This window comes from Ovis aries, chromosome 19, assembly GCF_016772045.2.
Source record: "Ovis aries strain OAR_USU_Benz2616 breed Rambouillet chromosome 19, ARS-UI_Ramb_v3.0, whole genome shotgun sequence".
In the NCBI taxonomy this organism is placed as follows: Eukaryota; Metazoa; Chordata; class Mammalia; order Artiodactyla; family Bovidae; genus Ovis; species Ovis aries.
In genome coordinates, this window is record NC_056072.1 from 39,372,212 (window position 1) to 39,396,499 (window position 24,288).

Consider the following 24,288-nt stretch of genomic DNA (forward strand, 5'->3'; position numbering starts at 1 on the left):
CTGTATTTGCAGACAGGGCATGGCGAAATGCACACACAAACTGATTATAATCACACCCTTGTCCAGCTCTCCAAAATTAAAATGGAACCTGATGAAGACAGAAGGCCCATTCAATACCCTTGCACAATGCACATAAAACAAGAAATACACACAACAGGAAGAAAAAACATCCAACACAACAATCAGTGAAAAGCGAATGTAGAAAAATTGCCGGCCTCCAAACAACAATGAGGATGTTACTACAAACTTGATCGTGAGCAGCGTTCATAAAACCCCTCTGACCTGCTTTCCTACCCCAGAAGTACTCTTTTTCATTCATCATCAAGTTGCTTCAACTGCACTCTCCCAGAGCCTGAAACTAATTTTCTTCCTCCTACATAAGAACATAAAATTCCTACAATCTTGGTAATAGAAAGGGATCATTTTTCCCCAGGCCCCAGCCACTGCCATCTCTTTTCTTTGTGACAAACGGATGACAGTGCCTCCTCCTTGCGTTTCTCTCCAGCTTGTCCCCCAAACACAGCTTTCCTAATTGGCTCCACAATGCTAACAAGTTAGTTTCCCCACCCAGCCAGTTTCTCAACGGCTCCCCTGGATAAAACCCCAGAGGAGACGGCCTTCTGGCTTTGTGGGGTCCAGCTGCCTGCCTTGTGGTTTCCCTTCAGGTCTACTGGTATTCTGTTCTCCTGCCTTGGGGCCATGGCACGCACTACTATTCCCTTGAAGCTTCTTGACCTAGTGAAATTCTAGGCAATCACATCTTCTTCAGGAAGCCTCTCCTGACCCCCAGATAGGGCCTGGACCTCGTGACACGCTCTCAAAGCACTGAATGTCTCTTTCCTTCAATGAGTTCAACACAAGTTTAACCCTGCATCCAAAGCACATTTATGTGATTAATATCTATTTTGCTAACAGACTGCGATGTCCACAAGGACCAGAGCCACATGGGTGTGTCCTAACTAAGGCAGGCCTGATGTCCAGCAGAGCACCTGGCCCTTGCTGGGCTACGAGACATATTTAGTGAACACTGAAAGAGATCAGCTTATTCTATATACACGCGCTGGAAAGGTCTAGACAATTAACACGCTTCTTCCACTGAGAACTCAGGATAGCACATGACCCACTGTACTGGTGTAATGTTCCAATACTGCCTTAAAGAACATTTTTCTGGCCTTGCTGGGTCTTAGTCGCTGCACACAGGCTCTTGCGGCATGCTGGTTTCTCTAGTCGTGGCTCGTGGGCTTAGTTGCCCCATGGTATAGGGAAATCTTAGTTCCCAGACCAGGGGTCAAACCCAAGTCCCCTGCATTGGAAGGCAGATTCTTAACCACTCAACCATCAGGGATGTCTCCCAATACTGTCTTTTACAGCTGGAAAAGCCTTGGAAGTCGCTGGTGAGGTGACATCCAGGACAAGCTGCAGGAACCTCTTTGTAGAGCATCCTTCCTTTGCCTCACTGGAGGCCACCCAAGGGTGTGGCTTTGAAATGCCCGAGAACTGATAGCATCGCTGCCTACCAGAGCACCCTCTGACACCAAGACTGTCTACTTAGCAACTTGCGATGGTAAACGCTGCTCTCTCGCTTTGCTTTACGGCCCAAGAATTTTTAAATGAAGCTTTTATAACAAGGATGTAATTGAAGGAATGGTACTTTGCCGGGAATCTGGGCTGATTTTACACATTCTCCCGACAGAAGAACGCTGTGCAGCACTTCATCGAGTGTAAAGCTGGAGAGAAGATGATTACGGTGGGGCTGTTCTGGCAGACGAACACACTGAAGGTGGACTTTCGTTCCTCTAGGCTAAGGGAGGCTGTGGATGGAAGTGCCCCTCTGCAGCAGGTCACAGCCCTTCTGATCCAGAAATGTCGAAAAAGAAAAGCCTATTGGCAGACCACAGCCCAGATGTGAGCAGGGCTGCTTCTGGGCTTCCAGAAAGTTTCAGCAGCACCGAGGGGTCCGCCAGGCAACTGAGAACTCCTGGAGCCTCCCCAAGTCTCCCAACTCAAACACCTTTCTGGGCCCACAGCCTGAGCTGACTTCTCAGCATCAGCCCTACACACTGCCTCAGTGGGGACACTGGGCTCGGGGGAGGTCTGGCTCGGCTCCCGAGATCTGGAGCAGGTGCTGCCAGTGCCTGGGATATCCGAGCAGAGAACATCCATAATCTTCCACTGAAGCAACCACACTCGGGAAGCTGCACGGCAACAAGCATAAAAACCCAATGTCGATGGGCTCGCAGTGAAGTTCCACGGGTAGCCAATTAAAATCATGTGCTTTGGAAGCAGGTAGTGGAAAACACATAGCTCTCCAGCCTGAGCATCTTCCAAATGTTAAGAGAGCTGCTGGCAGCAGTGACTCCAAAATATAAGTTTCCCCAATAAAGTCTTTTCCTGAAAGTTCTCATCGCTGATGTCCTGAGTGCTATCACCACAGAGCCCACCTCGAGGGCTGAGCAGAAACACTTTGAGGAACTGGCCTCACCCCAGGTCCACACTCCTGGGAAGAAATAGCAGGGAGGTAGGGTTTCCAGGATGGTAGGAACGGATCCAACTGAGGTTGGCAAGACAGGAAAAGCCTCCAGAGCAGGAAGAATAGGTTCTGATCCCACCGTTTCCTATTAACGTTTGTGTGACTCAGGGCAAGTTACAAACTGTCTGTTCCTTAGTCTCATTTGTCAGTCAGTGATGCAAGTTCTTACTGCACAAGTCCGAGCATCAAAGAAAATAACAGGTATGGATTGGCCAGACAAACATATGACTTTCCTCCCTAATGTGATCAGTAACAGACAGTAAGCTGGAGGATGAAGACACAGAATGCACCCTAGCTCTATTCGCTTCTCCATTTCCTCCGGGCTCACCAGAAATGGGGATCTGTCCCAACATGGATTTATCCAGAAGGGCCCGGGGAGCAACTCTCTCTATTCCTTGGAACTCTGCTTCTAGTTCCCCTCTATAAGCCCCTGTCTAAGTTAGGGAAAGATGCAAAAGTCTTAAGTCACTCAGTCATGTCCGACTCTGCGATCTTTTAAGACTGTAGCCTGCCAGGCTCCTCTGTCCATGGAATACTCCAGGCAAGAATACTGGAGTGGGTTTCCATTTCCTTCTCCGTGGGATCGTTCTGACCTAGGGATCTAATCCGGATCTCCCACATTGCAGGTGGATTCCTTGTTGTCTGAGTTACCAGGGAAGCCTGCCCAAGTCAGGGAAGCTCCCCTAAATACAACTATTTGAAGAAAAGCAAGCTCAGCTGTTTTTCCTACACTGTCTTCCCAGTTCCCACAGCTACACCCCAGCCAGAGGGGAAGGCTGGGCTTCTGGTCTCCAGCTTTGAGCAGCCAGCCCAAGACAACAGTCCCAAGACCTTGCGCCTGGGTTAATGCATCAGCTTGGCCTTGCTCTGCCTACTCATCCTCTCCAGGTGGGGAGAAGCTTGTAGACTCATCTGATCCTCAGTTGCAGTCTCCTTCTATCTGCCTCATCGCTAACAACTCTTACACCTGAATTTCTTCTGGCACAAACTAGGAGGTAGGAGAGACGACTAGTCTCCTCTACACCTAGGAGATTATTGCCATCCTGGGTAATAGGATAAGGTGGAGTCACCCACAGACAACAACACTTCCTGAAACTGTTCATTATAAACTGAGAACACAATGCATGTGGGACTGGTGCTACCCTGGGATATGAGAGTTGGGGTGTCATCAGCAGGGAACATGCCCTGTTAAGGAGACTGTCAAGTAAGGCCCCAATGAATCATTAGCTGCCTAAGCAGGAATGCAGGGGGTGGGGTGAGGTGGGTGGTAGGGAGGACAATTCAGGGGACCCAAGGGAGTCCCAGAGACTTGACCAGTGGCTCAGCAGTAAAGAATTCTCCAGCACTGCAGAAGCAGCTGGAGATGAGGGTTTGATCAGGAAGATCCCCTGGAGGAGGGCATGGCAACCCACTCCAGTATTTCTTCCTAGAGAGTTCCGTGGCAAGAGGAGACTGGCGGGCTACAGTCTATAGGATTGCAAAGAGTCAGACTGAAGAGACGGAGCATGCACGCAAGGGAGTCCCGAGAGCCAGTCACTGGCTGCGCACTGCATCTAAGAATTACACATGAGCAAGGGCAGGGCCGAGGGCGGGGAGAAAGACTGCTGCTCAGACCACCGCCCAGACCAATGACATCTAAATTCTAGGAGGGGGCCCCAAATGCCAGGAGATTCACAGCTCTTTCAGTGATCCCACTGGGCAGTCACTGGGGAGGACAAGCTTCTTTGCTCCTGCCAGTCCCTGAGCTTGGCGAGGAAGAGGAAGAACAAACCGCAGATAAGAAGTCATGACCCCAATGCAGGGGACAACGCCTTTCCTCTCTCACACAATGTGGGTTCTTTACTCTTCCTTCCACATGACCACAGCTCTCGGTGACCGGTTTTTGTTACTGCATAAATGATGATACCTGCTACTGCCTAGATTACAACAGAAGCTCACATTTACTGAGAACCTCCTCTGCACCACACACATGCTCGTTCCATCTGTTCTCATGAACACAGTCCTCACGGCAATCCTGAAATGTAGGTCTCTTTTCATCTGTTCCATTGTCCAGATGAGAAAACAGAGAGGCAGAAAGGTGAAATTTACAACTACTGACTGAAGTTTACAACTACTGATGAGCTGGACTAGGACTGAATCAAGCCAGCGAAATCCAGAGTCTCTTTGCTTCATCAAGCAGACTCTCTCAAATAGTGACTTCTGCTTGTGTTCAGTACCTCTGAGGGCTTCCCAGGGGGCACTGGTGGTAAAGAATCCGCCCACCAATGCAGGAGACCCAAGAGATGTGGGTTCACTCCCTGGGTGGGGAAGATACCCTGGAGAAGGGCATGGTAACCCTCTCCAGTATTCTTGCCTGAGAACCCCATGAACAGAGGAGCCTGGCGAGCCACAGTCTATGGTATTAGAAAGACTCAGACCCAACTGAGTGACTGTGAGCACAGCACAATACGTCTGTGGTAAGCAGTGAGACTGTAACAGCAAACAGAGTAAGGTTCTTGTCTTAAAGAGCTTACAGGTGTGTGTGTGTGTGTGTGTGAGCGTGCACACACACATCCATGTGTCTATGCACGGAGCCACGTCCTTGATAACACGTGACAGGGTCCACAGTTTATTCAATTCTCTGGACACCATGCTGCCCACAGTACATGGGACACCATGTGGACTCTGCAGCTTTGCAAAGGGAATAAACAAAGAAGGCAATGGAACAGCCACAGGAGAGGAGAGAGGGACATGCGTATGGGCTGATCACATCCCCCTGGACAAGGAGGAACAGAGAGTTAGAGCCGCAAAACGCAGATGACAAGCACCTCCCACTCACAACCCAATGAATGGAGCACAGTGACCATGGGGATGGATGAAACGGATTGCCAGCACAATCATTCTCATGCCATAGTATTAAGAAGCCTCCAGCAATCACATCATTACTGCTGGCAATGTCTCTAACCAAGCAGACAATAATAAAGGATCTCCAAAGAGAGGATACATTTCCAGTACAAATAAGGCCACATAAAGGATACCTGGTTTACATCTTTGACACTGGAGTGAAATTCACGCCTAGGAATTCAGCAGTCACTTGGGGGCAGAGCTGATGGGGGTCCTCTGACTTCCAAAGAGGACCCCCCACACACCATGTGCAGGCATCTGGGCCCATATCAATGTATTCCTTGTTTCTCCCCCAGCTGACTAGCTGCTCCAATTAAATTAATATTTATTTCACCATCCCAGGTGTTGGGAGTAATTACTTTAGCTCCTCTTTAAAGGAGTAAGAGAGATGTGTAGATGCTCCTTGAAGAAATTTGAATCTGGTTACCTCCTCCTGAATTATAGCACCAATAACAACACTTAGACTTCAGAACCTTGTCTCACAGTCGAGGTAATCAGAGAGCTCAAGCACCCTCCACGAAACACAAGGAGCCTGGGAAGATGCATATACTTGATGTGCCCAAAGCAGTATGACTATTTTAACGTATCTATTCTGGGCCAGGCTTCAGGGTACAGGGAAGCAATCATTCAGAGTACTCCCTTTTAGAAATGATACAAACGAACTCACTTTATAAAAGAGAAACAGACTCACAGACTAGAGAATAAACAAATCTATGGTTGCTGGGGAGCAGGGAGGGAAGGATGAGGGGAGTGGATAGTTAGGGAGTTTGGGACAGACGTGTACACCCTGCTACATTTAAAACGCTTAACCAAAAAGGACCTACTGTATAGCACAGGGTACTCTGCTAAATGTTATCTGGCAGCTTGGATTGGAGGGGGGCTTGAGGGGAGAATGGATGCATGTATATGTATAGCTGAGTCCCTTCACTGTTCATCTGAAACTACCACAGCATTGTTAATTGGCTACACCCTAGTACAAAATAAAAAGTCTTCTTAAAAAAAGAACACAGTATTCCCTTTTATTTTAGCATCTGGACTCCAGCTGTTACTCATTATCAATATCATGTAAATGATTACTTACTTATAGTCATTGAAATATTACAAATTTTATAGAGCAGTTCAAATTCTGCTCCATGGCACTTTCCTAGACACGATTTTATTTGAAGCTCATAACAAATCAACAGGATAGCACTATCTCCATTTTATGGACAAAGAAATTGAGGCAGCGAGAGAAGGAATAGCTTTGTCCAAATGAGTAGGCCAGTGAGGGGAAAATCTAAATTTCAGGATAGAATTATCATTCCAAAATGCCAACCCTTACCACAAATTTTTTCCTCAACATTGATTTCACAATCAAAGGAAATCTAAACATTGGAGAAAAGTTCTGGAATCAGAAGCTCCTTCTCAGAGGACTGGCAGGAGCATTACAAGAGATAATGTATGCACAATGCTTGGCAGAACAGTCTCTTGACCAGGATCCACAACTGCCACCTGCTGCATTTATTTTTTGTTTGTTTATATTCATAGAGAATTGGAAATTGTAATTCTTTTTTAGAAGTCTTGGAATTTTACCCGTCCGAAGTACTTTAATGGGATGAGGACATCTTTCACCTGTACAACATAAAACAGAGAGGAACCAAAGCTTTAGGTTGACTGCCATTTAAAAAAAAGGAGGGTAGCCAGGTTGCCAAGTTCAGATGTGGCCCTAGACATTCGTTTCCTTTCCTGAACGATCTAGTAATTGACCGTGTGTTAGCTGCTTGCATTTCTGAGACATCTGGCACTAAACCTGATAATCAGTACTCAAAAAAAAAAAAAAAAAGAGCTAGTGCCTGGCAGCCACCATTGGAGAGGTGCCTAAAAACAGAAATAATTCATTGAAACCTTATCAGAATGGTGCTCAAGGACGCCAAGCTGCTTGGGAAAACCCTCCAGAAAGTCAAGTAAGACCTCACAGATACAGATAAAAAAGACTCCGGAATGGAATTATCTAAGAGTCTAAACTGGGTATCACTTTAGAAATTGTTGCTGTTCAGTCGCTAAGTTGTGTCTGACTCTTTGCCACCCCATGAACTGTAACACACTAGGCTCCTCTGTCCTCCAGTATCTCCCAGAGTTTGCTCAAATGTACGGGCATTGAGTCGGTAATGCTATCTAACCATCTTATCCTCTGCTGCCCCCTTCTTCTTTTGCCTTCAATCTTTCCCACCATCAAGGTCTTTCCCAATGACTCGGCTCTACGCATAAGGTGGCCAAAGCACTGGAGCTTCAGCTTCAGCATCAGTCCTTCCAATGAATATTCAGGGTTGATTTCTTTTAGGATTGACTGCTTTGATCTCCTTGCAGCCCAAGGGACTCTCAAGAGCCTTCTCCAGCACTACAATTCGAAAGCCTCAATTCTTTGGTGCTCACCTTCTTTATCCGCCTTTTTTATGGCTCAAGCTCCTTTGCCACAATAAGGCTGAGGTCCATGAAGAGGTCTCTAGAGACAGAGGTTTTTATTTCATTATATGTGGCTCACACTGATGTGATTTTAGGAGTGCTCCTCACCAAATCCATTTATATGATATGTAAGAGTTCTCTGTTAGAACCAAAAGATTGGTATCAAATGAATACTACATAAAATTGCTAGATATTATTCAGTTGATACACACAGATTGAGCAGCTCCTCTCACTGCAATGCAATCTATAATAGTTATGTGTCTAATTAATGCTTTCTTAAGTAAGTTTCAGCTTACCTCAACTTTGGACAAATCCAGATGCCAAATAAGTGAGATCTAAATTAATTAACTCTATGATTTTATATGCAGCAACCTATGAATTTGCATGAACATAGAAATCATATAACTTAATACATATTCAGAGAACTCAAAGGACTGAGAAAAATAGAATCTGCTATATAAATGTGTTCAGGCAAGTCAATGTATAGGTATGTTTAGGACTCCCACAAAACCCAAAGCAGAGGAATTCAATGCTAATATCTTTCTCAAAAGACAGCTGCGGCTGCCGTTGCTGCTAAGTCACCTCAGTCATGTCCGACTCTGTGTGACCCCATAGACGGCAGCCCACCAGGCTCCCTCGTCCCTGGGATTCTCCAGGCAAGAACACTGGAGTGGGTTGCCATTTCCATCTCCAATGCATGAACGTGAAAAGTGACAGTGAAGTCGCTCAGTCGTGTCCAACTCCTAGTGACCCCATGGACTGCAGCCTAGCAGGCTCCTCCATCCATGGGATTTTCCAGGCAAGAGTACTGGAGTGGGGTGCCATTGCCTTCTCCGCAAAAGACAGCTAGGCAGTCCTAATAAAGAAACAAGGGGAATGTCACTCAGCCATTAAAAAAAAAATGAAATAATGCCATTTGCAGCAACATGGATGGACCTAGAGACTGTCACACTAAGTGAGAAAGTCAGACGAAGACAAGTATCATGTGATATTGCTTATATGTGGAATAAAAAAAAAAAGAATACAAATGAAGTGATCTACAAAATAGAAATAAGTTACAAATGTAGAAAACAAAATCACAGTTACCTGTAGTTAAGGGGGACACTGGGATTGACACATACACACTACTGTATATAAAACAGATAACTAATAAGAACCTATTATACAGCAGAGGGAACTGTACTCAGTGCTCTGCAACGGCCTATCAGGGAAAAGAATCTAAAAAAGAGTGGATATATGTGTACGTAAAACTGATTCACTTTGCTGTACAGCAGAAATTAACACAACATTGTAAATCAACTATACTTCAATAAAAAAATCATAGACACCCCAAATACTGTGTGTTTTACTATATCATATTTGGGTGCTTACTTGTTGCAAGTGAAAGATAGGAGGGTTAAAGTATTATGGAAGTTCTCCAAATAGTTTCTCTCACAAACCACAGGACTACATTCCTGAAAAATATCACAGTTGGCCAGATGGTATTACCAAGATCAAGATGACACAGGAAGAAGTGGATACTACAGAAATGAGGATAAGTCTCATATAAATAAAACTTAAGTTTCTTCTTCATTTGTTACCACATCATGGAAAAATAGCTGAATTTCAACCAACTAAGAAGAGCTGTGCAAAACAGTTTGTCTTTACATTGAATCCCTGTGGTGTACCAGGCAAGTGCTTTGGGAGTATGGGTCAAAGGTATGGTCAAGTAAGGCAGATATTAGAATTTCCCTGGTGGTCCAGTGGCTAAGGCTCCACTTTCCTGATTCGGGGAGGCCCGGGTTCAGTCCCTAGTCAAGGAACTAGATCCCACATGCTGCAACTAAAGATCCCATATACTGCAAATAAGACCCAGTGTAGCCAAATAAATACTAAAAGTTTTAAAAAAAGATAGGGCTCCTCTGGTGCTCCAGTGATTAAGAATCTGCGTTGCAATGCAGAGGACACCAGTTTGTTCCCCAGTCCAGGAAGATCTCACGTGCCGGGGGCGACTAGGCCCACGAAGCACTATTGAGCCCACATGCTACAACTGAAGTCCTCGCACCTAAAGCCCATGCTTTACAACAAGACAAGCCAGCGCGCCTCAACCAGAGAGGAGCCCCTGCCTTCCGCAACTAGAGAAAGCCTGTGCAGCAATGAAGATTCAGCACATTCCAGGAACCAAAAATATTAACAGAAGACAGGTAAGCCTCATCCAGAGCACACAGAGAACAAAAGCTCTGGGCTTCAGACAAGCGCACTTGTATCATATATATTAAGATCCTACAGACAAAGAAAACCAACAGCAGTTTTCATGTAAACCCTGAACTCAGAATTGCAAGCTTCTCATTTGGGCAACTCAATGCAGCAGCACCACAGGTGAGTAACAATCGGATTCACCCAGCTCAAGACGGTTCCTCACTCCTCTGAGACAATGCCGAGACGGCCAAAGAGTCAAAACCTTTTGAGAGAAGCCGTAACAGACCTCTGAAATAAAACCAGCGTTAACAGCTTTAAAATCCTGCCCTAGGAAAGTGCAGGGGCCGTGGGAACAAGAGCATCCTGTGATTCACGGAGACATAGTCTCCTATAGCCTACACCAAGGGAGCTTCCTTGATCTCTCAGTTTTTCAAACCAGCTCCCACTGAAGTCTAGTTCAAAGGCATTTGCACATGCTCTTAACCTTTGTCTACTTTTCTAGGTCTAAGTGAATGTACTATTAAATCGGTGCTTGTTTCACAAATCATTGCAGTGCCTGGGAACACATTTCCCCTGGGTTCTTTAATTTCTAGGGGCTGAGATGAGGTTGGAATACCTAGAAGCAGGGTTGATTCAAATTGCTCTACAGTGTTGGGTTGGTTTTTGCCCCACCAACAACACAAATCAGTCATAATTGTACTGATCCCCTCCCTTGTGAGCCTCCCTCCCTTCCCCACATTCCAGCACAGAGCACCAGGCTGGGCTCCCCATTATACAGTGACTACTCACTATACATTTTACACACGGTAGTGTATATATGTTGATGCTATTTTCTCCGTTCATCCCACTCTTTCCTTCCACCACTGTGTCCACAAGCCCGTTGTCTATATCTGCGTTTTCATTCCTTCCCTGCAAACAGGCATCTAAGCCTTTAAGTCTTATCTTAGAATCCAGTCAAACCCTGGTTGACCAGAGTCCTAGGGGACTTCTCAGGCATGGGATGATTTCGTTATTCTTACAGCCATCAGCTAGCAGAATAACCCAAGCAGCCCGGATAGCCCACATCTACTGAGAGCAAAACCCTCTGGTATCCTCACGCAAAGCTGGGTTTCTCAATGTGAGCGCTGACATTTGGGCCAGATCAAACTGTGTTGTGAAGGGCTCTCTTGTGCACTGCAGAATTCCGAGCAGCAACCCTGGCTTCTGTCCACTAGATGCCAGTAGCACCACTACCCCAATGCGACACACGGAAGTGTCGCCAGACATGGTTTCAGGTCCTCTGGGGGGAAAACCCCCTGCACCCTTCCCTCAAAGAACCACTGCCATTAAAAAAGTTAATAAATGACTGTTCAAATGTTAACCCTGTTCACTCACAGTATCCTTATCTAACCATACCATTCATTCAATTCCCTTTATAGCCTTTTCATAAAAGGGAAAAGGCAGAAGAAAGAAAGCTGTCATCAAATCTATAAACTAATTACAGGCACAGAGTCTAAGGGAATTTAGAATGAGATCAAAGGTTTTAATTATGGGCAAAAAGAGTAAGGACAAAATTTTAAGTTATGAGAAAATACCTTTCGGGTACTGGAAAAATTAAGAGAGGCTCCGAAGCACATATACATATATAATAACTGGTACCAATGATATACACTTCTTTCTCTACCCTCTCCAACAGAACAGCCAAATTTTCTGATTCAGTTTTACACAAAGAGCAAGACCCTGGAGATACCCTACTGCTGTTGAAATACTGACTCCAACATTTATTGGCTGATACGATGTTGAGTAATTTATACTGAAAAAAGTTCCATGCCTCACCTTGTACATCAGTAAAATGGATACAATAATACCTTGGGGGGGGGTCTCAGTAAAGATCACATGAATTAAGTCTGTGATAAACACTAACTTTTATTAGAAGTGCTTGCATTCTGTTTAGAAGCATCTTTTCAACTAGTTTACCTAGAGGAAAGAGAAGGAAAAGAAGAGAGTTGTCCCTCACATCTAACCTTGGGATGCAAGATACTTTGTGTGTAGAGTGGTCCCAAGAGATCTAATTATTAATAGTTAAAGTATGTACATCTACTTCAGGGAAATCAGAGCTTAAGAAAAATCAGACAACTGGATTCACAGTAACAAAACTAGAATTCTTAGCTTAGTAGATTTCAAAGAGCTATGGGACCATGGCCAACCACTTCACTCTCAGAAGCCAGTCTCTCTTCTGTCATTTTAATGGGATCACTATAGAGTTCCCAGTGTTTCATCTGAGACTATGACAATCAGATTCAGTGACTGGTCAAAATATCTAAATTCTAAAGTAAATGGTAGAATCTAAACTGTCATTTAGTGATGTACAGAGGCAAAGAACTTGGTGACTGTCCTTGAAGTGCAATATTTAATTAAAGAAGATTTTCACATGGTCTCTTTCAAAGTTTCTTAATTATGTAATGCTTCGCCAATTATAGTTCTCCATAATGTCCACTAAGAGGAAATTTGAATTACAGGCCATTTGCAGACAGGAGATGTACTGAAAACACCTCACAGGGCATAAATGCAATGTTGTACATCCACACATCTATTCCACGATTGCACCTGCACATTAACGATGACTCTGGCCTTCACGTAATGGTAGGTCTTGTGAAATCAATTAGCTGTTAAAAAAGTTTAATTGAAACATATGTATTTTAATTCTTGCGTGTATATTAAAAAAAAAAAGTCTCTTAATTAGCCCAAAACATTCTGAAATTACACTTCTAGGCAATGTAGTGAAAGAACTGAACTTATAGCTGGATAAAACCAAGGATGTGGAAAATGTGAGAAGGATGATATTCAAACAGCAGCAACTGGAAAGGGATCAATTAGCAATCATATTAGTTTCCTTCAATTATTCCCAAAAGCAGTCTAAGGAAGAAGTTGTAAAAATCCATCACGAGTCCCTGACACAAATTCACTCAGTCTCTGACTCAAAAATAGTTTTTAGATTTTTTTTTTTTTTGCTGGGTGTTTGGTAGTGGGTTTAATATTTTTTTCCTCCTTTCCTTCTCACTCCTTCCTTTTCTCCTTCTTTCTCTTTCTCTGCTCCCTTCCTTCTCCCTTCATTCTATGGAGTAGAGGCATTCATTTCACCTTGCCCACAGGTCCAGTCGTACGTTAAGGAAAAAAAAAAAAAGAAAATTATCTATAGCCATGATAGAAAATGTGCTGTTCATTAAAACAGAAAAACCATTTCTCAAGATGGGTAAAAAAAAAAAATAAACTGAAAAGGTGACTTTAGGTCACCATAAATAAAAAAGGGTGGTTTATACTCGTGTTGTGCTTTGTAGAAAAATGGGAGGAAAATGAAAAATGGAGGAAACTCCAGTTCTAAAACTCACAAATAGGAAATCCATACTCTTATAATTAAATATTTATCATTGTGAAATTATACAGATATATAAAGACATAATTCTTGTACTCTTTTCTCGATACTTTATCTACTTAATTTGATCTGTCTTCCCCTACCTCCCAATGAAACAATGATGCTACTGGTAAAGCAAGGATTCAAAGGCCACCTCTTTTCAAAGCTTACAGTTACCTAACTACTCCGAGGGCAAGCTACAGTTCTGAGGATACCTTCGCCATGTTAATGAAGAAAGGCAGGAAGAAGGAGCTTAACATACTGAAGAAGGACTAAAATGAGTCAGCACAGCAGAGATACAGCAAGAGCAAGAAAAAGGACATACATACAGATGACGTGGAATACAAAGAAACCAACCCTAGGAAGGAAATGCGCCAGAAAAAGAGTCGTGGTAGAATGGAAAAGAGCTAAACAATCCAAGAAAGCCTCTCTCTCCACCCATCATCTGCTGAGATAAAATCATTTCAGTGGGAAACTTATTATTATTATTATTTTTTTAATTGGCCATGACACTACCTGTAGGGTCTTAGTTCCCCGACCACGGAATGGAATACCTACCTACCCGCCTACTATGGAAGTAGAGTCCTAATCACTGAACTGCCAGGGAATTTCCTGTGGGAAACTTTATAAGAACAACTTCAGACACAGATATATCCAGATATTCTTGGCACTAACACACTCCTTTAAGGCCTCTGAATGCACTGTACCTTTTAAGAAGTTTCAAGCCCTGATGCTTTTCCCAAATACATGCATAAGCAGAGATACAGTTGAGAGCAATGTTAGACCCAGTGGAGTCTCAGATTAGAACTGCCTTCTCAATTGATCAGCAGTCTGAGAATCCTCATGGTCAGCGTCCTTCACCATTTCAAAAGCCTTACACTTCTGCAAAACCATCACCTTTTTCAGCTGAAGCTTACGCAGTTACCTAGGCACATGCTTTTCCAAAACCCACATCATCAGTCTTGTGGTGGGATCCTAAAAGGCTTCCTGTAACTTAGTCCTATCCACTACAAATATCCTGAGCAACAAGTGAGGTCAAGACATTGATGCGAGGGCTAGAGAAAGGCGGATGGTGAGACAGGAAGAAGAGGAACCAGACACGGACCTCCACCTCCAAAACTGTAGTCCAGTATTCTCAGGTCTTACACTTCCTCATGGGCTTTGCAGGTGACTCAGTAGTAAAGAATCCACTTGCCAAGAAGGAGATGTGGGTTTGATCCCTGAGAAGCAAAGATTCCCCTGAGAAGGAAAAGGCACCCCACTCCAATATTCTTGCCCAGAAAATTCCATGGACAGAGGAGCCTGGTGGCTACAGTCCATGGGGTTGCAAAAGAATCGGACACAACTGAGTAACCAAACAACACTCCCTAATGCCTGTTTCTAATCACTTCTTCGCTACCAGGCTATCGCGCGTGCCTTTCCAGTCAAGACTCAGGACAGCCTGAATGTGTTTGCACTGAATTCACCTAAGTACTTGCACCACCAAGTCACAATGGGAGTCACCCACAAGAGGTGCACTTGATGAGTAAGCAGAGGCTCCCAGTCCTCTGTGAATTCACAGTACAAAGTCAGAAGAAGCCGACTGATATCAGAGCGTGACTGGGAGATGGAGCGGTAAGAGAAGCAGTGCGTCAGAGGAAGGACAAATCACAGCTCCTTTGGTGGGGGGAGACCCAGGGAAGTGGAGAAAAAGCCTTCCTTGCCAGCCCTGGATGAGTCATCAAGAACTCCTCCCGCCTTCTTCACATCTATAAATAATCCCAGGTGCTGCCATTTCACTTAATTACTAAGCCTCTCCAGATGGAGAAAAATAATTAAGCAGTCTGTACCACTGAGTGATATAAAGAATGGGTTAGCAACTCTGGAAACATTTGAGTTTTGAAGTTTGCTTTCAACTATGAAGGAAGGACAGACTGCTGCTGCTGCTGCTAAGCCGCTTCAGTCGTGTCTGACTCTGTGCAACCCCAGAGACGGCAGCCCACCAGGCTCCACCATCCCTGGGATTCTCCAGGCAAGAACACTGCGCAAGAACACTGGAGTGGGTTGCCATGTCCTTCTCCAATGCATGAAAGTGAAAAGTGAAAGGGAAGTCGCTCAGTCATGTCAGACTCTTCACGACCCCATGGACTGCAGCCTACCAGGCTTCTCCGTCCATGGGATTTTCCAGGCAAGAGTACTGGAGTGGGGTGCCATTGCCTTCTCCTAGGACAGAGTGAGGAAGACCCAAATGCATGAGCAACAGAACTTAGTGAAAATCCAATGACAGCAGTCAGTTTGTGGATAGAAATTTGAATAGGAAAAAAAAAAAAAAAAAAAACCAACTTGTGCAAAGGGGCTCAATGCTCCCGGAAGAAGTAGGAGCTAGTATTAAATGAAAAAAGCTTCAATGGAGTTGCTGAAGACAGGCTGTGAAAAAGAAGTACTATAAGACAACCTATAAATACATCAACTTATTTCTTAAATGTATAAGAAACATGCTATTGATTGGGCCCCTGGATGAAGACACGGTAAAAATTTTCTTTGTGTCTGATGCAAAGATTCAGAAGTGATTATACCCGACAAGGTCTAACAAAGAAGTTGAAAAGAAAACCACCTGAGGAAAGTTTCTAAATATAAATATAGATGCTTTTAAAGAATCATGCATTTATAATTCTGAAGTTCAATAGAATCAGGAAATACAAATAAAATTTCTGGCATTTAAATAACAATGGCAACTGGGTAGCAATACAAACGAGACTCCTTAGCCATCACATATTCAAAGATAATCATGGGCTTCCTCAAAAGGAAAAAAAAAAAAACCCACAAAAATCAAACGTATAAAATCAAAATTTTACAAGCTTGGGAATCCCAAACTTCTATAAACAACAGATTGAAAGTCATTAAGACGGTTGCATGGTTCAAAGGCATTTTGATGCTCATGGGGATTATGGAGGAAACAGTTCAGAGAAATGATGAAGAAACAGATTGCAAGAAAGAAAAATCAAACCAGAACCCAATTTCAAGGGCAATGATAGAAGATTCTTGATCTAAAAAGCAATACAGGTCAAGTTAAACATAAGGTCACTCTGAGAATTGAGTAGTCTCTGCTCTATACAGAGTCCCTAACTTATAATTTTGATTTGATGATGCTGTGAAAGTGATACACCTCATTTTGAATTTTGGTCTTTTCCCAGGCTAGTGAGATGGTAAGATAAACTGTCTTCTGATGATAGGCAAGGCAGTGAGAGACAGCTTCCTGTCAGTCACATGATCACAGGGTAAATGACCAATACATATACAACCTTTCTGTATCAGATGACCCTTCCTTTTTTCCCTTTCAGTATTCAGTAAATTCCATGAGACAATGAAAACTTCATGCTGTGCTATACTTTTGGTTAACAATAACAGGCTTTGTGTTAAGATAAACAGGTTCAATCATTGGCTAATGTAAGTATTCTAAGCATGTTTAAAGTAGGCTGGGCCAAGCTATGATGGTTCGACGTTGAGTAAGTTAGGTGTATTAAATGCATTTTCAACTTGCTACGTTTTAAATTTACAATGTTTACCAGGAGGAAACCTCAACTTGTCAAGGAAGATTTGTAACTTTACATCAAAATTAATTAAACCTTTGAGTTATTTTCAAAACACAGTATCATCAACAAATTGCCTAATCAGTCCACTGTCATTTCAACTGTCCTACAAACACAGGCTTTCATCCTTCTTCTTTAAAGAGATAACCCAATCGGTGTGTTATCCAAATATGAGAATACATTAAAGGAGCATTTTGATGACTTTTGGCTTTTTACATTTCTACAGGACTTCAAAACAGGCTAATAGATAAGATTAAACAGAAAATACTTATTTTTTGTACTAGTAAATTAGCTAAACAAACATCTATTTATTCTCTTAGTGATTTAACAAGTATCTTCATGCCTCGCCTATTTCTTATTTTACCCTATTTTATTTAAAAAATCCTTTAAAATCAAACTTGACCCTTCCTTTCTCCTTTATCTTCTAGAGGGCCACTAGCCCAAAGGTGTGTGAACTGGAAAAGGGGTGTTCTTTCTCCAGATGCATTTAGTAACATGTGCTGGAAAACTGTACCATTCCACTCAGCAGTAGTTATCTAAGAAATGAATGCGCCTTTTAGCACTGTGTGGGCCCAAAAGCGCAAAACCTTGTGGGGCTGCCAGGATTTGCTCTGCTCTGTCCCTGGAAGCGATCCTTCCTCTACTGGTGTTCACACAAAGCACTCAGGGGAAACCTGCCTCACTCCATTTCAACATTGAGACTGACCTTCAATTCTGTCCGCAACCAAAGGATGTCAGGCACTATTCAAAATTACTGGGGCCCAGGCTGGGGTCATGAAATCAAGGTCATGCTGACAGTGAAGTCATGGAAACTGCTTAGAGAATGGTTATTACCATGGAAATTCACACCCCCTCCAAAGGAGACAGTCACTGCTCAGATCTCAATTGTTACATCATCATCAGGAAATCTTATGTGAAATATTCCATGTTTAACTGAAGAAAATAATTGTAAGCACGATGGAGCATCCATCATTATGTCCATAAGCTACAACAGGACCACCTGTGCTCAGCCAATATGTTCCCTGGTCGACCATGTGTCTGCTAAGTGTGTGTGCGCCTTGGTGTTTTGCAAACCACAGCAAAGGCAGTAAGAGAGCCAAAACTCCTGGGAGTAACAGGCAGAGGGTCAGGGGGAAAAAAAGAAACACAGATAATGAAAAATTGAAATTGTTGGGAAAATTATTCTAGCGTGTGGAGTAAGCTGGCATCAAAGCCACAGCATCTACCCAGAACTTAGCCTTGCCTAGACACGTACTTATAGGTCATTCATATCCTGAAATTCTCAACAATGAATCCTTGCATTTATGGGCACCAGAGCAGAGTACAGCCAATTCATGAGTAGGAGACCTTCTCCTCTCACCTCTTTCGAGCCATTATCACATGGGACTATGATCCACTTCTAGTGGGCAGGAGGCGACTACACTTATCACATCTATTTAACACAGTAAGTGATACCATACATGTCATCAAATCATTCCTGAGAGAATGATAAATACTTCTTTAAGACCAAAATGGAAGGTACTAGGTTTGAATTTGGAAATGTACACAAGATTTCCTTACCTGGGGGAGAAATACCAAAGTCTCAAATCAAGCATTCTTATTAGAAAGATTCAAAACACAAAGATCTCAAAACACAGGTTCTAAAAAGACTGCCAAATTAAAACAGCAATAATATCATCTTTCCACTGCAATGACATAGTGTGAACTCAGATGTATAAACGTACACATGGACTTACAAGGAAAACAAAAAAAGCAGCCCCACGCAGCTGCTATCTAAAAATAAAAAAAAAACAACCATTCTATTTTTTATTATCTGTCCTCTATTTTGTGTCTATAGGACAGCAAGCCAAAACTTAGAGGACTAACCAGATGAAATACACATTATATTTCTTTGTATGTGAATGAGCACTTGAGTCCTGGAAATACTTTAAAAATTCAAACCTAGATTTCACACTGAGGTCTTTTGCTGGTTTTTAAACCTATGTGCCTCTCCTGCCCATACTCTAATTGGTCTTACATTTAAAAGACTTTCTAGAGCTGGAAAAATAGAAGCCTTTTGGGTAGAGCATGCTGTGAAATAGACTTTCTAGTACTCATAAATAACATTTTAAAATTTTATTTTCCTCTAAAAAAAAGGTGACCTATAAAGTATTAATAGAACTGGGTTGGGTGAGGCATGGGTGGGCATGACAGAAGAGGAGGAAAGGGTAGGTATGAAGGCAGGGCTGCAGGGGTAGAGATCCAGCAATACAAAAAACAGTGTGCTAAGAGGAGAGTGATGAAAAGGAAGGATAACTATGAAGGGCAAGGGCTTCCCAGGGGACACAGTGTAAAGAATCTGCCTGCCAATGCAAGAGATGCGAGAGACACAGGTTTGACCCCTGGGGCAGGAAGACCCCGAGGAGGAAATGGCAACCCACCCCAGTTTTCTAGCCTGGAAAATTCCATGGACAGAGAAGTCTGATGGGCTACAATTCAAGGGGCTGCAAGGAGCTGAACATGACTGAGAGCACACTCACACATACAAACAGTCTGAGAAGTTCAAGTAGCCTCAGTAATGCCAGACACAAATCTATCACAGTTCAGATGCAGAAGGGGTTATGACAGAACCCACCTGAATTGCTAGCAGGGCTGTGCCCAGAATAGACCTCTGTTTATGCAGAGAAGACACATACACCATGGGGTCTCCATCTCATGAAACGGAAGTGGCTGGATATGGGTACATATTTTGTTTGGCATTTACCAAATTTCTACTATGTGCCAAAACCCACATTAGGGACTTCATTTAAACACTACAGTCTTGATGCTGTACAAGTTGCCATCCTCATTTCACAGATCACAATGCTGTGGTTGAAAAGTTTAGCAATTCCCTAGTGGTCCAGGGGTAGGCCTCAGTGCTTTCAATGCCTAATGCATAGGTTTGATCCCTGGTCAGAGAACTAAGATGCTGTAAGCCACACGGTGTGGTCAAAAAATAAAAAGTTTAAACAACTACATCACCATTATGCAGTTAAGTGGAAAAGATGAGATTCAAATGCACGTTATTTTTGACTCCACCAAATAAGCTTTTAAAACACTAGGCTCTACTGTGATTCATGAAAATAATCAGGGGAAGAAATGCCTGGGAAAACAGTAGGAACAATGAGATTATCATAAAACACAGTGTAAACAAAAAATTTCAAAATATTTCAGTATCACCCACAATGAGAAACACATTTCATATAATGACCCAATTGCTTGCATGTCTGTGTATGAGCAATGAAAAACCAAGTTCAAAGAAATTATTTACCCTTACTATGTGTGGTACACTTGAATACTTTCTGTTCTGTATTATTCTATTTATTTTAAAAATGCTGGTCAAGACTCACTGAAATGACTTCATGGCGCACTACTAGGTCAGAAACCTTACTATGAAAATTAGTGTCATAACCAATGCTGTGGAATGCCACTCTCATTGTTTCGGAAGTTTGGATAGGATATTAGGCTTTTCAATTTTTCAAAAATCACATCCCCTTTGAGCCTTTATCCAAGAAAAGAAAGGGAGAGGGGTATTAAGAGAGAGAGACAAACAGTACAGAGAATTGTCCATTCTGTGTCACTCACTAAAAAGGGCAGTGAAATTAACACACTCCACACAAGAGTGGCTCCATCTCAATGACAAAGAAGCTTGCCTCAAAAGGCGGAGGTTAAAGACACATATTGAAGAAGGTTCTGATGTCTTTAATGTTCCTCTGAGTTGTCAGAAAGACATAATTTCCCCATGATGACTCACTGGTAAAAGGAACACTTGTTATGTGGTCTTTAGGCAAATTGCAATACTGAAAGACAAGCCATACACCTCCTACTCAGATTACCTTCCCACACAAAAAAAAGCACCAGGTCTCCTCTAGGCTACTTGGTTAAGACACCCACTGATCAACACTAAGAAGCCTGGACAGCATTATCTATGGAAGGATGCAATGTTTCACTTCTAGATATGGAACCAACACATGAGCCAGGAAAACTCCTTAATACAAATACAACAAAAAAGAGAAAATGAGTCTGGGAGATCATAAACATACTAACTTGCAAACAGTCTCAATAAGAATTTTAGTTACCATGGGGATTTCTGGAGGGGAACGAGGAGGGAGAAATGAAGTCTCTTTAGAGAAATGACTGATGCGATTTATTAATCTACTTGCAAGTAATGTCAAATTTTAAAGTTGCTCCAAAGAAAACCACCTTTTTTTTAAACATCAGCTTCTTAATATGCTGAAGGAACCTGTTCAAAACGCTTCAGGAGTGAAGTAACTTAGATGATAAATGTGTTCTTCAATCTGTGCACCAGTCAAGTAGCAATAAAATCAGAATAATTCATGCAAAATTTTTCACTATGTTTCTAAACATACTTATTTACATTTTAAATCACACATTAGACAATATGAAATATCTTTCATTTAGACAGGTGTGAACTCGAAAACAGATGCATTCATTAAACATGGAACAATTCGGTGAATTAAAAAAAAAAATACTCAAAGAACTCTGGTTGAAGTACTTGAGCCATTGTTAACTTACTTGAAAAAATATAGCCATAGCTCCGATGATTCTGTTTTCAGAAATGGCGGTTTGAAAGCTGTCAAAATCATCTGGATTGTAAAAGAAAATCTGCATCTGCAAAAAGAACAATAGAAAACATTAGGAGAATATACCAGGAAAACCTATGCAGAAGTAGAGAGAATACTACAGTGTACTCAGATTCCCCAATATAATAAGATTTTGACCAATATACTCATCTATCCCTATTTCTCTTTGCTAAAGTATTTGACAGCAAACCCTAGACATTTTATCATTCTACCCCTACTTCAGTAGATATCAATAAAACACATGTCTTTTCACCTAACTATGATGACTTTAGGTCACACACAAAAATAACACCCAACATATTATTACCTAATACTCATGCCATGATGAACAGTCCCTACTAAGAAGCCAGATTTTAAAGGAGTTAAAACATGCAAAGGTAGAAAACCAAAGCTGTGAGATTCAGTCCGCAAGTTAAAATTTTAAAGGCTTAAATGGACACGTCTTTATAGACAAGTATCATTTTAATGATAAGAATTTGATAGGGGCTCTCAGCTTTAAGAAATAGCCAATAGGGGCTATTTTAGTCAATCCACAAAAATTCAATGGTAATGATGATAATAATACTCTGGATTTCACAGTTTGCAAAAAGGCATCCCCTTCCTGATCTCACTTAATCCATCTAACAATCCCTGTGAAGGCTGATCAGAAAGGACTACACTCAGTTACACATGAAGAAAGTGCTTCATAAACTTGATGCTCACTTGTTTAAGACAAAAACACTGTTGAGTGCAAAATCCAGGTAATCTCATCCCAACCTTGAATACCTTCTCTGACGTTTGGCAAGGGCTTCTCATCCTTTACGGCAAATCAACTTAAAATCATTACACAATTTGAATGCCTGAACATTCCTTGATATCTAATACAATTCAGAGAACAAAAACAGATCACAGAGTGTTCTTGAGAGACTACATATGAGATAAGAATAAAAGATCTGGGCCCCTAACTCCAGCTTCCTCATTTACTTGCATGTGAGATCTCAGGCAAGTAAGCTAATTTCTAAACATCATTCCTTACGTATAGAATCACATTCTTACCCTTGGTAAGAGGAGTGTGGGGATTAAACATGTCAGTGTGGTACCCAGTGTGTGCACTATGCCTGGACCTTACAAGTCCACAAAGCCCATCACCATCACAGTAACACCGGGCAGGCATCTTCAGGTTTCTAACTGCAGTATAATTCCACTGAATCTTCTTGAATCACTCCTCCTCCTCACAGAAAATCAAGAATCCTGCTATCATTGGTTCTCGTCTACGACCTTTATTTTTCCACTTTCCCAAATGACATGATGCTATTTTCTGAACAACCACACCCCAGATGGAATATGGAGACTTGATGTTAAATGGTAACTACCCAGTGGGAAAAGGGAAGTCAGACAGACTAGCTGAAATACAGGTCAAACACGAAGAGTCCGGGTGACCAAATTCACCCACACGTTATGAACAAGCTGACATTTTTTCCCCCTGAAGGGTGTGATCAGGGAGCCCAAATCAGGACACTTTCTAGGAAAAGTCAGACACCCAAGTAAACTGGAGGATGGTAGATTCTTTTGGAGATTATTCTTTCTTATGCAGAATTGTTCTCCTTAGACTGTGAATTTCCATTGACGCTACCACCACCCACTTACAAATGTGTTACCTTTATGTCTGGACAGCTACAGACATCATGAATTTACTCTGAGAAAAATGCGTTCAATGAGGTGCAGATTAAAACAGTTGAATACTGGGTGAATTGCTCTGGGGACAATGAGACTAAACCAAGAAAGAAACTCTGCACAAGTATATTCAGAAAATTACACTTCACTTTCCTTTTAAAACCTAGACCCTCAGATGAAGTAAATTCACACAAGGTTTCCTTATTCTTCAGTCCAGGAGCAGGGGCAGCATTGTTTAATGCATCACCTGAATAGTGTGTGATACAAAATACTTTCAAACCTCTTCAAGGGTATTTTCATTTACAACTGGGTGAGGAAATTCATTTTTAGAAAATGTCTTTGAATCATGGCTCCACCCATCAGGATAATAAAATGTCTCATAAAGAGAACAGCAGCCATAGGTCTGAAATATCAATTTCCCTTGCCATCAATATCTTTCTCAAGTTGTAGTCTACTGAATTTTGTTAACTTTTAAAGATATCTTCAATGTGAAAGTAAGTAGATGGACTTTTGCTGAGGGATTGGACTTTAAATTATTTTGTTGTTACCGTTGACGAGACAAATCCCCGCATAGTCTGGAAACTTATTTTACAAAAACATTTTGGGAACGGTCATGGTAGCTACTGAGCATTTTGAGTAGCCCATCCATTCTGTACATCTGTTTGCAAGCGCCGTGTTCGGACCATTCCTTCAGCCTTCCCCAAAGGGTGTTCTTTCCAATCATGTGAACTGAAGTGATGCTGACTGCATAAAAATCCTCCCTCTGAAGAAACATGGTGAACAGAAGCTGAAGAAAAGATCTGAGAAACTGGAAAATAAAGAAATCTATTAAGTGTTCCCTATAGCCTTTGCCCGGACCACCAATTATTTATATTTTACCTTATCTGCATGTTTCCTCTCTCCCCTGAATCATTAAATAATAAGCAGGAGAAAATATGCCCCTTTACCAATACATACTTAAGTGTACTGTTTCTAAGAATAAGAATATTCTTTTATACATCCACAGTAAAATTATTAAAA

The 24,288-nt window shown here is 42.2% G+C and overlaps 1 protein-coding gene across 4 annotated transcripts in view; it reads right to left on the reverse strand.

The window, feature by feature from the left end:
• PTPRG (protein tyrosine phosphatase receptor type G) overlaps window positions 1-24,288 on the reverse strand; it is a 774,731-nt gene that overhangs the window by 216,405 nt on the left and 534,038 nt on the right. For all 4 annotated transcript variants that reach the window (XM_060402273.1, XM_027958231.2, XM_027958232.2 and 1 more), the window contains exon 5: window positions 21,548-21,643. In XM_060402273.1, the coding sequence (XP_060258256.1) occupies window positions 21,548-21,643 (96 nt within the window). The remainder of the gene's footprint in view (window positions 1-21,547; window positions 21,644-24,288) is intronic.